This window comes from Hermetia illucens, chromosome 1, assembly GCF_905115235.1.
Source record: "Hermetia illucens chromosome 1, iHerIll2.2.curated.20191125, whole genome shotgun sequence".
Classification (NCBI taxonomy): Eukaryota; Metazoa; Arthropoda; class Insecta; order Diptera; family Stratiomyidae; genus Hermetia; species Hermetia illucens.
Window position 1 is genome coordinate 146,665,619 of NC_051849.1, and position 14,002 is coordinate 146,679,620.

At 41.8% G+C, this 14,002-nt stretch overlaps 1 protein-coding gene across 1 annotated transcript; it reads right to left on the reverse strand.

Annotated features, from left to right (window-relative positions):
- Positions 1-563: 563 nt before the first annotated feature.
- On the reverse strand, positions 564-12,025 carry LOC119661498 (farnesol dehydrogenase-like). Its single transcript, XM_038070864.1, has 3 exons — positions 11,436-12,025; positions 727-861; positions 564-666 (listed from the first exon to the last, which is right to left on the reverse strand). Exons 1-3 carry the CDS (start codon positions 12,000-12,002, stop codon positions 604-606), a joined length of 765 nt encoding a protein of 254 aa, XP_037926792.1. The 5' UTR covers positions 12,003-12,025; the 3' UTR covers positions 564-603.
- Positions 12,026-14,002: the final 1,977 nt, after the last annotated feature.

Below are 14,002 nucleotides of genomic sequence, written 5' to 3' on the forward strand. Positions count from 1 at the left end.
TCGTTAAGAAAGAGCTCCCAGCGGTCACCACGTGGAGTTGGAGATAGGGTTTGGTAGTAAAGCTGTTGATGTTGGTTCAGCAGGCATCTCCAAGGTTTTATACTCCATCGTGGGTACCAATCCACTTTTCGTACTGTGAACTATACCAGCCTTTGACTTTTATGCACGAAGTAAATCGGAAATATGTGTACGATTAATTTGTATACGTGCAGGTGTAAGTATAGTATGCTAGGCAATAGGCAATGTTTATTTGTTTAGGGTGTGCATAATACGTAATAAGTCTGTAATATGTACGTTTATTTTGTAGTTTGGAAAAGATATGAGGGAATATTTTTGGTTTTTAGCCATATACAAATGAAAAAATTACGTAGAAATTTTTCACATAAGATGAACACAAACCTTTATAGTCGAAGCGCCGGCTTCCGGTACTCCGTCTTGTTTATATGTTAAGTTAGCTTCAAATAAAACTCACGTGCTGAAGCGGCATGAGTTAAATAGTTCCAAGATCAGTTATACCACTCTGAATCTAATTATTTAATTTATCTTTTATATTAATCAATATATTCATGAAATTGTAATACGATCCTTTTGTGGTAATAAAATTTAATTGTTAAGTTCCAAATGTCGCACGCTTGCGCCTACTGGCTCAATCGTCAATTCAAAGATCTGAAATTGAGGGAAAACATTTTTAGAGTTTATTATCAGAGTAGACAGATTTGTACTCACTTGAATGTTAGGTGGAGTGGCAATCGCATATAGTACAGCGTTTGAGACATCATAAGGGGTCAAATAGGGAATTCCTGTGGTTATAAGAAATCCTTCAGGAAGGGCCTCCGTACTGACAGCGCCTGGACTAATGCTCTAGAATAATAGAATGGATGATATAATGCTATGTCATACTAAGCTATGTTTATGTTTCTTCTGAAATAACTTAAATAATTAATGAGTAGGTTGTGGAAAATCCCACCTGTGCCAGGAAAGTATGAGATTATCTGTAAATTATAATAGTAAAAGTACTTTTAAATATTCGGAATTTTCTGATAAATTCTTCCACATCTGCGTCTCCAAAATGGCAACAGACAGAGGTTTAACTAAGTTTCATCTAAGCATTTCAAAAGAGATCCAAATTCAGAAAAAAAAGATACGGAAAGTATACAGGTGGCACAGTGATGGAATTATCGCCACTCGTTAATATGCGACCTGTCTGCTGCCACTTTTGCTTTCTCCAGAGGACTCTGGCCTTTACGCTGCCGAAATTATCTATTGGTTACTGAATGGGGCCAGCGCATCTCCACGATATGACGCAGGCAAGTGTTGACGATGGCTCATAGTTTTCAAATAACAATGGCGATTACTTTGAATTTGATAGCTTTTTAAAGCACCACAAAAAGATTATTAATACGGAACAATTTCAACTTGATGTTAGCGTTAACATAGCTACATTTCACGCACGTGATGGTAACAAAGATAACGATGAGAAACTATTGGTAAAAGCAATCTTTTTTGCAGGTTATGTGAATAATTTAAATATGCAAATGAAAAGCAGTTTTTGAAAAAATGCTTCTTACACCATCATCGTCATTAGTCAAACTGAAACTCGGGGGTTGGTATATCCATTGACAAGTTAAGCTCCTTTTCGAATTTAGAATAAATCTTTAGTTTTCTATTTTTCATTTCGTCCTTTTCCATTGGCTATTTTATACGGTCATACAAATTTGTAGTAATATTTATAGATAAAAGGATCAAAGAAGATTCATTAAAATCGTACCATTACAGTAGTAGTAGTACCATTACAGTAGTTACAGTAGGTTAAAGTTGTCTTTTCCGTGCAAATTCACTAAAATTTAAAATATCAATGACACAATGAAGTACTTAGTTTACGGGCCGCGAAGCTGCAAAGTCAACATTGGCATACTGCGGGGACTACAACCAACAAAGACCAATGCTCAAAAGCAGGGGCAAGCAAAAGCACGTCTGATATGAATATATCAGACGTCAGGTAGGAGACAGGCCTGAAAGGAAATGGGACGGTAATTCTCGGCGAGCGTACGATCGCCACTTTCGCGAATGGGGATGATGAAAGCCTCTTTCCACAAGCCGGGAAAATGATTCTCTCCGAGGCTTTTGTCAAAAATAAAAGATTGAGAAAGGGAGATGGACTTACCAGTTTTGAGCAAAAAGAGGTTTGGACGACCATCGAAGCCAGGTCCGACATTGGCATCAAGTTTGCCAATGAGCTACTCGACAAGGAGTGCGGTAAGAAGGGGAATGGTAGCCGATGCGGGGCAGGCCATATCCACTACCGGGAGGGATTCGGAGGAACGAGAGGGAACATAGACTGAGGAAAAGTAACGGCAGAGTAAATCACAAGATAGTAAGAGGGAGTTAGCTGAGGAACCAGATAATTTAATGGGGGGGATGGGATAGCTGGGCAGGACAGTGCGAGTTGCGAATACGGGACGAGAAAGGTTTAAGGTTTCTGCACTTTAGTGAGTCTTCAACACTAGTCGTGGACGTACGTATTAAAGATTTGACCGAGGAATACAGAGGTTTGAAAGAAAACTAAATCATCATAGGTTCTAGAAGACGAAGTTTTTTGTGGACTTCAGTAATAAACCTGACAGGGTAAGAGCGTAACCACTTAGGAGAGGAGAGGACGTAACAAGGAAGAAAATAAGATAAAATGGTGTAGAAGGTGTTGAGAGCTTGGTTACACATTAATGGAGAGAGGAGCGGAACCCAGTTGATTGCCGCCAGGGCTGAGTTCAGAGCTTCGGAGTTCGCCTTACGAAAGTTGAACTTGGTAGGCTTGCGTGAGTTACATCCGGCATAATAACGTAAACCTACATCTGGCGCCAATGCCCAACATAACATTTTGTTAATTGGATGATCGAATGTAAGCGTTGCTAGTAATTTTTACAACTTTAACGAGAAATAAACTTTTGTTAAAATTTAATTCGATTTTTTTTTCATATTCCCATCCTTGAGTATCGTAATTCGTGCGACAGGAGAGTGGAGTCGGGTTATCTAAGCATTTAACTCGAAAGCAGAATGCTGGGCGTCCGGGGCATCGTAAGACGGGGCAGGAGGGGATTGGAAAAGGCAACGCACAGGATACTTAGAGAGGACAAGATCAAGAGTGCAATCTAAGTGGTTTCTAGAAAAGGTAAACTGCAGGCGCGACAGGTTTTCATGAAAGTGGATAAAGGAAGGGAAGAGTTGGTGGAGCATCAATGTGCGACCAATTCAATGCCTTCTGATCACCACGTCCGTGGGTAATTGGCTTATGCGTCGACCAAGTTTTCCATGCGAAATTATGTTTGGTCAGAAGTAGACCACCCGTCGCAGAGAAATGCTCTTAAAGACTCGAAACTTTTGGGTAACAATGTTGGTTGCTTTCTATTTGCTACTCTCATGTGGCAACACAGAACGGACACTAGATCAGAAAAATGTCAATTTGATATTTAAACATATTTATCTGCATTTCCAGATTTTTAACAAACCATTGAAGGTATGTGCCACGATTGCGTAAGGTGACAGTCAATTCGGTGCTGCGGTTTTCAGAAACTATGCTTCCAAAATATACAAGATCGCCTACTCATTAGCTCAGATGTGTAGAATGTGATGGCTCTTGAGACTTTCTCTAAAATTTTGCCTCACTGCAATACATGACGGTTTGCGTGATAATATGTCCCTCGCTCAACTCCGCAACTGAACGGGGAAAAGTGTTAACCTTTCTGGAGCCTTGTATACCTGGAATAGACGAGTTGGTTGGAAATACTAGCAGAAATGTAAGTGATTTCCAAAGGGAACGTAGCTCTGCCGAAAATAAAGCGTTCCTAGAAATGCTCCCTGGCTTAAGACGCGGGTGCCAGCAACTAGGAAGACAATTAAATTGTGAGTAGTCCTTATTTTCATTCACTCTGTATATATATATATATAAATATAAAATCCGGTTTTCTTGCTTGTCGGGCTGTCTGATTTTAGCTTTCTTAAACAGCAAGTTCTAACTTTATAGCGCGTGCGGTTGGGACATTCAGCGTTGGCGCAGTAACCACGGCAGGCCCTACATGCTTCATTTTTCAATCAATTATAGTCGTAATCTATCACCTCCCAAAATTTTTGCACGATCTAGGTAAGTGTAGTCTCAAACAATTTCGTGGATAAGGAGTCAATAAAACTCCATGTATGGTCCATCCTCAGGAATAATAGAGGCAAACATGCCTGTGCAAGGAATCAATAAAGATTTCAAATTTGAAGCATGTTCTGCACCAACAACTGTGTGAACAAAGAATTAATAGTAATTCCACGTTTGGTGCACGGTGCAAGGGGTGAGTTCAAACAGTCTAAAACGATCCTGCTGGTAATTGTTGACCAACAACAAAAGCAGCTCAATGTTCGAAAATCTTTGAGCCAGCTCAGAAAAGAAAGATTCGAGGGAAATTCATAGCGACGGGAGAGCAAATTTGAGAAGTTTACTTAAATCTCTAATTCGTTATAGTTTGAGCCTATGAAAGACCAATGGATGAAATAATGCTTGTTCATTCTGGTATTATCATGGATGATTCTTTAGTTGACCAGTGATTTGGCAATCGGCATTTGAAAACAAACCATCAGGAATTCATGAAAGCTCCGGAGCGCAGCTGCACTACTCCACTAACAACGATGTTCCTATTGCGTTTCTACAAGGAACGTTAAGTTCCGGAACCAAGTTTCACCGACTAATCAAGATGATAGGTTATGCCTTGCATATCCACCAGCTTGGATCGCCCTGACTCACGGACAGTCATTTTATAGCAGTAGAGAAATTTATGAAAGATTTACTTTACTTACCTTATGCACAACTCCTGGGAGGACTGCCCTTCGTGGAACATAAGCTAGCACCCTCGACGTAGCCCTCCTTATAATTAGAATAGAAGGTAGAAGGTAGAATAGACTCTCAAAGTCTATTATGGTTTGAACATAGGCTGGGCCTACAGAGTAATAGTGATTCAAAGTAAATTTCGGGGTGACGTCAAACGCATCATTTAGCATCTTGGGGTCTACACCAATAACTATTCCAAGAAATGGGAATTGTTGAAGCGTCGATATAGTAATCAACCGACTAATGCAGAGGGATATTAAAGCATTGAGCGACCCCAGAAATAACTCAGAAGGGTTCCAAAAACTAATTGCTTTGTATTTATTCCATCTACCACAAATATAAACGTAGGGTTTGTAATAAGCGGAAAACCTTTGAATGGATATCAGTAAGGTCTAAAGCAAAAGCGAGGACGGATGGGATGGCCTGCTACAGCATAGCTCTTATCACAGCTATGGTCCGCATAAGACCTATTGATAGCCGAAGGGTCGCAGTCCGGTTTCTAATCGACCAAGGTAGTCAAAGCAATTATATTGTTGAAGATTTTGTATAGAAGATAATGCTAGCAAAGACGAAGATTGAAGTGTCGAGTGGAGGTTGGCATTTCATCAGGAGCGTTATCCTACTAAATTCGCGTACTTATTTAGAAGAGGGGCAACTATTCAAACAAAAGTCCTAGTTCTAAAAAGGGTCACCAATGGAAAATTCCGGCAAATTTCACAGCAAGTGAGATTACTACTAGGAGCCAAAAAACTAGCGGACTGTGTGTCAGGAAAGTCCTACTCTTGTTTAGATCAAATATTTTACTCTAATTGTTCCGAGAAGCAGTTATACACAACTTTCACTTTCAAAGCACCGAGCTTGGGTGGATCGTCTCAGACCCAGGTGATGCTGCAGGTCAAAAATACACCTCATTAGAGATTTCATAAAAAGAGTTGGAGCTAGACTGTGACAACATATTCTGCCATATTTCCCTGAGTAAGGGCAATGGTACTGCTTTGGATGTGCAAATGTGAGGAAAGCTTTATTTAAAGGACTATTATCGGACAGAGGTGTGAAGATATGTGGTGCTAAACTCTTTGCGGCAGAGAGGCCTGAGGCTAAGTGACTTCTACCGTAAAGTTATCCAATACTTAACCCAGAAAAAGCGGTGGAGCGAAAATAAGGAGATCAAGATTAAGCCAAACCGTTTTATGCTTGAGTATCTCAGCCTAGGACACATGGGGGGGGGGGGGGTACTGGCACTCTTGCAAGAGGATAGAAGTGGAAATGTCTTCTTTATTCCCTATCTAGTCGTGATAAGCCAGAATGCATCATCCTCAAACAGTGTCAGCCTCAATCACATGATTCATCCTGGTCGTTAACTACAGCACTATGTTTTTCACATACCTACGAAGGTGCGAAAATTCGTATTCTCTAATTGTATTTATGAAATATGTTCCGGCGGATAGTGTTAAAGCTAGAGGATCAACTGAAAACAGGCAATTAGGACTTTGCATCAGGTAGCCGATGATAGCTCTCCTGATGATAAGATCAACTAGATAACAAGGCAAGAATCCGAAAGCTTGGCGCTTCAGGTATAAGGTTTTGTCTTTTCCTATGTGAGGAGCATGACGTAGTTCTCCATTGACTTATAACCTTGACCCGAGATATTCAAATCGCTGTTCTGGGCAGGTTACTGCCATTGCTAGAACTCAGCGATTTAAATATCTCAAAGTGCAGGTTGCTGCCATTGCCAACTCAGCGATTTAAATATCTCGAGTCAATGCTATCAGCCAATGGAGAACTGCGTAATGAAATTGTTTCATGCATTAACGCAACCTGGATGAAGTGGCATTGCCCAACTGGTGTTCTTTCTAATCAACGTATGAGCGCACGTCCCAAATCTAAAATTTACCGCAATATCATCCGTCTGCCGCTCTCTATAGTTCTGAGTGTTGGCCGGCTATAAAGGACAATGAACGGCGTCTTGTGGTAATGGGGTTGAAGATGTTGCATTGCACTGGTGGCGTGACACGTTTTGATCACGTCTAAAATGAAAATATCCGCGATCGATATGGGTTTGCACCGATCGAGAGAGGCGTTTTCGACGGTGTGGTCACGTAATTCACGGTAACTAGAATTCAATAACCAGTATTGGTCAGAACATCGAAGTCAATGGTAAGCAACCAAAAAGCCGGCCAAAACACGCTGGATGGGGATTTAAAGGTCTCGCGATTACATCCTGATCAGGCATTTGATAAGATAAAATGACAAAACCGATCACGATGAGCCGACCCCGCTTGTGAACTGAAAGCTGAAGAAAAAGAAATAGAGAGGAGCGACGAGTGCACTACAGCTCCGGGTCACATAGCTAAAAATTCCAGTGCTCTCTATTTTTTAGAAAGCGATTTAAATGAATCATTTGATGGAAAGATCTGTATTGATAATAGTCAACCTCATACGCTTCACACTCTGAGTTTAATATTATTAGCAAATGCCAAGAATTTAACCAAGAACAAATATAAACAAGTCGGGAAACCGGAAGCTCAGCACTTCAGGTATGAAAGGTTTGGTGTATTTCCTTTATAAAGAGATTTGAGTGTGCATTTGTCTCATTAGCATGTAGCACGTAAAATATGCATACATTATGTGAAAATTTCCACTTTCAAGTAATATTTGCAATCATAGTCTTGAATTTGCAGAGAAGCGACAGTTGACCTAGTATAACTTTGTTAGTAATAGTGTGATTTTCACACGTAGGATCATGCTCTATGCTCTAGCCTACATTGCTGCAAAATTTTGTGATTCTAGAGTGAACTTAACGGGGGTTTTCCTGTCAATTACTAAAAATTCTAGTAATGAACTATTATTAACTTTATTTTAACAGGTATTGGTATGGAGGGTATTTCGGTGCCTAGGCACCATATAGTGGCAGCCTCCTGATTTTTTTCAGATTTTTCGGTTGAGTAGTTTCTGAGAATGGGTTCATTAAAAAAATGACCACTTTCAACCCCCCGCACTCCTCACCTTTTCAACAAAAGTCAAAACTAAGACCGGCTTTGAAAAGTACTAACCAAGACCTTTAATTTGATACCCCACGTGACTATATTTGATGAAAAAAAAATTTACACCCCCTTAAATTCGACGTAAAAGGATATATGCGTGAGCGTTCACAGTTCCCACCTTTCTACCAAATTTGGTGCCAATCGCTATTCTTCTTGAATTGAATTGTAATATTTCACTTGAATATCAATTATTCTCGTTAATTTTGACGTCATCTTATTCGTATGGCTTAGGATGCTGTTGTGTGTCCGGATAGCTGAGTGGTTAGAGCGCGAGGCTGTCGTACGGAAGGTCCCGTTTCAAATCTCGCTGGTGGCAGTGGAATTTGTATTGTGATTTGACGTCGAACACCAGTCGACTCAGCTGTGAATGAGTACCTGAGTCAAACCAGGGAAAAAATCTCGGGCGAGCGCAGTGCTGACCACATTGCCTCCTAGTGTACCGTTACGGTCTTGAATGAAGTGCTCTAACACACTTCAAGGCCCCGCTCCAACATGGATTGTTGCGCGAACGATTATTATTATTATTATTAGGATGCTGTTAATTAGCACGAAATTGGTAAGTTTGAACTTCTATAACTTTGACACTAATAGTTGGATTTTCATGGAACTTGGCATGTATATGCGTGTGTATCGATGCAGAATTTAGTACACCTAGGATGAACTCAAGGGAAGTTTTTTAGTCATTATCTAATAGTTGATAATATACTGCTAGTAAATTTATTTGAGCAGATACCGGAATGGGACATCTCTTGAAGATTAGATTTCACATAAGTGTTTTACACAAAACCTTAAAAAGGGCTGCAGATAAGTAGATTCTTCATAAATGCTACATTAATATTTCACGCGAATGTCAATTATTCCGGGTAATTATGACGTCAGCATCTGATTTGCATGGCTTTAGAAGCGGTAAATTCGCCCGAAATTGCTAAATTCGAACTGCTATGACTTTGGCGTTAATTGCCAGATTTCCACGAAATTTAGCAAGTATATAGGAAATATTGTCCTCTATACTGGTACGTAATTAGGAAGGATAACTTTAAGGGGGGTTTTTAAGTAAATTTCTAAAAAGGTGTAATATACTATTAGCTAGTTTATTTGAACAGATATCGGAATGGGACATATTTTGAGGCCTAGATTTCATCTAGGCGCACCACCCTGATTTTTTTTCGGATTTTTAGGTTGGGTAGTTTTTGAAAATTAGTCCTCTCTCACTTTAAGTGCGTACATTTCGACTCCTTACTCACGCGCTTCACGCCAAAATTAATGCCAGGTTCGGAAAGTACAAAGAGAGAGCTTTCATTCGATACCCTACACGACTATATCCGGTGAAAAAATCGTTTGAATCCCCCCTTTGCATGTGTGCCCCCTCTTGAAACTCTACCTAAATTCATGCCACTCGCTGTATGCGTTGGATTTCATAGTTCCCATCTGTCCCCCAATTTTCGCTCGGATCGGTTCAGCCGTCTACAAAATCGTGACGGGGCGATTCAGAGGCCGATCATCTCCGCAGATCACGTGCCCTATGCTCTTGTTGAAAATAATTCAGGGGTTATTTCCCCAGCAAGAGGGGGTACTAATACTTTCCAGCGTCCCCTAAATGTGACGCGACTCCACCAGTCACCAGGGATGAGCTGCTGGAGATCGGCAATCGAATAGGCGACAGCAAAGCCCCGGGTCTGGATGGCATACCGAATAAGGCCCTCAAACTTGCCGTCAAATGTAGACCGGATATGTTCGCGGAGCTGCTCGAAACGTGCATGCCCGAGGGTATCTTTCCAGCGACGTGGAAACCGCAGAAGGTGGTGTTGCTGCCTAAGGCTGGCAAACCGCCAGGGGAACCGTCCTCCTATAGACCCATATGTCTTCTAGACACTATGGGGAAAATGTTGGAGCGGGTTATTATAGATAGATTATAGATAGTATATAATAGGCTACTCCCAGCCGTCGAGAGCCAAGGTGTATGGGTTCCGCAAAGCCAGATCAACCATTGATGCCATCAAAATGGTTACTGGCTTGGCTGAAAATGCAATTCACGGAAGGGTTCTACCAGCAGATATTGTGTGGTGGTCACCCTGGATGTGAGGAATGCATTCAACTCGGCCTATTGGAACCTTATACGAAAGTCTCTGGCGACGATTGGTGTTCCCACCTACCTCGCCGCTATTATAGATAGCTATTTGCATGAGGGAACATTGTGGTATAATACCGATGATGGACCCAAGGAATACGTTGTCTCCGCGGGTGTTCCACAGGGCTCTGTATTGGGCCCACTGTGTGGTTCCGGAGGAGGCCACGGTGGTGGGTTACGCCGATAACATAGCACTGGTTGTGGTCGCAAAACATCTCGAGGATGCTGAGTTGTACTCAAGCGAAGCAATCAGTGTTGTTAAGGCTTGGCTGGAGAGTGCTGGACTTGCACTCGCGGAGGAAAAGACGGAAACGGTCCTCATCACTAAGCGCCGCAAAAGAAATTACGCCTGCGTCAGAATCGGGAATCGTATCATCACTTTCAAGCCGGCCATCAAATACTTGGGGGTGATGATAGACGGAAAACTCAATTTTAAGTAGCACATAGAGCATACTTGTAAAAAAGCATCCACTACGAGTATGGCTCTGGCAAGGATGATGCCGAACATAGGAGGACCGCGGCATACTTGCAGGCTGCTCATAGGCAGGGTGATGAGTTTTATCATGCTGTATGCAGTCCCAGTTTGGGGAAACGCGCTGCAGGTTTTATGCAATGCATATAAACTGAATACGGTTCACAGAAGAACAGCCTTAAGGGTGTGTTCTGCCTTCTGGGCCGTTTCAGATGATGCAGCATTCGTCATCTCGGGAATGATGCCAATTGACATCTTGGCAACCGGAATGATGCACATTTATAACACCAGATCCATATCTCCCTTATCGCAGGTGAAAAAAGCTGAAAGAGAGAGATCCATAAGCATATGGCAACATGGTTGATCCCTTCCATGGGAGTTGAGGGTGGTTTTAGTGGGTAAAAATCTCACACTCTGGGGTCCCCAGGCCAGAGTCTTTTTCCACCTCCTTAAAAAAAAAAAGACAGACAGACAGACAGACATTGAACCGATTTTAATAAGGTTTTGTTTTACAAACAAAACCTTATTATTAAGGTTAAAACTTTTATGCCGCATTCACATGTTTGCCAAACCTCAACAATCCTTCGCAAATTAGAACGTGTGGGTTGAGTGTTTAGCTTCGCTTGCGTAGGTTTGCTTACCACCAATCCGATCATGAAATTGAGAACAAACGAGTTCGAAGAAGGGTAACAACTAATCGAGAATCATCAAACCTTTGTGTGAAAAAGTCAGGATACAAACACTCATCGCGCAGTACAGATTCAAAAGCGAGGTATATGATTCAAGGGCCGTCATTCAATCAACTTAGCTATCTCAGAAAAGCAATCTTAAATTTCTTTATTCTGGCGTTCAGCTTAGTTCAAGGGAACTCTATCAACCTCCATTTAGGCTTTGGGGATGATTGTGAAATAACAAAAAAACACTTACCGTGATCTTTACTTTTGTACCAGCATGTGCAAATTCATAGCGATACGTTTGAGCCATTGCAGTAACGATGTGCTTGGACGGTATATACATATTTGCTCCTGGAATCCGCTCAGTGGTGTGCCCAGCGATGCTATTCATGATTATCACATGTCCATCGAAATTTCGCCGCTTCATGGAATTAAAGGCTTCACGAACAGAAAACACTACAGCCGTAACATTCGCATCCAGGGTTTGACTAATTACGTCCGTATTGCCAGGGTCAACCAAGTTTTCCCCGTAGTGCAATAATCCTTCACTGTTAACCAGAATATCCGTTCCACCGAGGACCTCATCGACCCATGCGAAGGCTTTCTTAACATCTTCTTCGTTGGTGACGTCACACTGAATGGGATGATACTTTGATTGGAGGTCAGTGGATAACGCTTCCCTGTTTTTCTGCAGCTTTGTTTCTCGGCGCCCCAACGCAACTACCACAAGACCAGCTTTAACTAGATCTACCGCAATGGCAGCTCCAATGCCGGTGCCGGCACCAGTCACCACTGCAACGCGATTCTCCCACCTTTCCATTGAATGAATCAATTAAACGTGAATAAAACCAGAAGTTGAATCAACTTTTTCGATCAGTGGAGACTATTTATATGGTGAATATGAAACCGCATGAATCGGCAGAATATTATCTTTTCTCATGGTCCATCGATAGGCAGCGTTTCCGATTGTTTTAGTTCAGATCGTTCACAATATTTTATCACTTGCATCATTTTGTTAATGAGTCAATGAAGGTCTCTGGAACGTTATCAATGATTTGATAACATCATTTGTACACATAATCGACAGATTTCACTTTTTGGTTCATTTTGCAGACTGAAAGGTGAAGTGACGATTAAAATGAATGTACTGATTTATGACCGGAATTTTTTGTGAACAGCCGCGACGCCAATTTAGTGAGTCATAACGAGTGACTTCGCACATCGCCAAAGGTATTAGGACTGAGTGAAAGATGCATCAAAATCCTCCAGAATTTGGGACGGCCAACGACGACGAAAAATAAGGTGAAGGGATTCGCCGACACTGTTCACTAAAATGTATCACTTAAGTCTCTTCAACAGTGACAGTAAATAAAAGTTGATTAACCCTGCACATAGAAAACAGTCCAGATCTATTTTTTCCGTTTTTTTTTTAAATGCGTTTTAATTATTTCCCTTTTGCCAACTCGTTTTTATGGGGTCAAGCAATGACAGTGTACATTGAACCTAACAGGGTCGTTAGTGTGCAGCGGCAAACCGCATTCTGTGCAAGGGGACCCTACCTTGGCTACGGATCAGAGTTGGAGGGTCGAAACGACCTCCTACGATTATATATAAATGGATCAATTACCACCTGTCGCCACTTTCGGTCACGCTGCTTCCAGGGCAGAAGTGAAGCAGCGTCTGATAAGTTACCTCTACCCTGGACGAAACCGTCAGTCAACCGGCACTGCGAAAGAAGGCGAAGTTTCTTGGGGATGAGGGAATGCGCGTTGCTACACCATCAAGTGTGGAGGTGTCCAGAGAAATCGAACGCAAGAAAGCGGAATTTTCGACGTGAGGTGAGGACAAGCTGGTAACTCCGTGTGAGAACAATCTGCAGTACTGAATCAGTCAATGGATCCGTAGTGTAATAGGTTAAGGTGAAACAGACGAGTTTTCGCTGCAAACTAGTCACATTGCAAAGAACTGTGTGTCTTGCTATCACCAGTGCCATGAGCACGACAGCCGGCGCAGCTCTGAATGCATTACTCAATTTGCAGCCCTTGGATCTGTTTATTCAGAGCACTGTAATGAGAGTCTATGAGTCTATGAGCTAGACTAATTCAGTTAGATCTATGGGAAAACAATGGACATGAAGGGCACAAGAATTGGAACAGTCATTGGAAGAATTGAATCCAGTTTTCGCAATGACTTCCTATTCTGGGATCCTCATACAATGACTTCCGATTCTTGGATCCCCATCCATCTGTTTGGTAGAAGATATGAAGTTATATTAAAACGTGGGGAAAATTGGAACGAGCCAGAAAAATGCGTGGCGAGATATACTGACGTCTTCTAAGTACATCGATGGCTCAGAAACTGAACGGGGTTCTGGGGCAGTAGTCTACCTCACGAATACAAACGAGAAGTGGGCTTTTCCCTTGAAACAATATACAACGGCCTTTCAGGTTAAAGTGGAAGCGATCGTAAGGGCGACAACCTCGGTGATTTATGAGCGGTTGAAGGGCGGGCGCATCGCAATCTGTAGCGATAGTTAAGCTACACTGAGAGCGTAGAGTAGTATTTTGATCACTTCAAAAATTGTTCAGGAATGTAGAAACCGATTGAACTCTGCTTCTAGATTCAGTACTGCGAAACTGCTTTGGGTAGCCGCTCATTGTGGTGCAGAGGGAAATGCAATCTCGAATGCTTTAACAAAAGAGGGCTCAATTTCCTCCAAACACAGAACCAGCAATTGGGGTGTCAGTAACATTGGCTAATGCTGCTATCATTCTGTAATGAGGAAGCGGAATCCACGGAATATTTTCTTTGTGGGTGCCC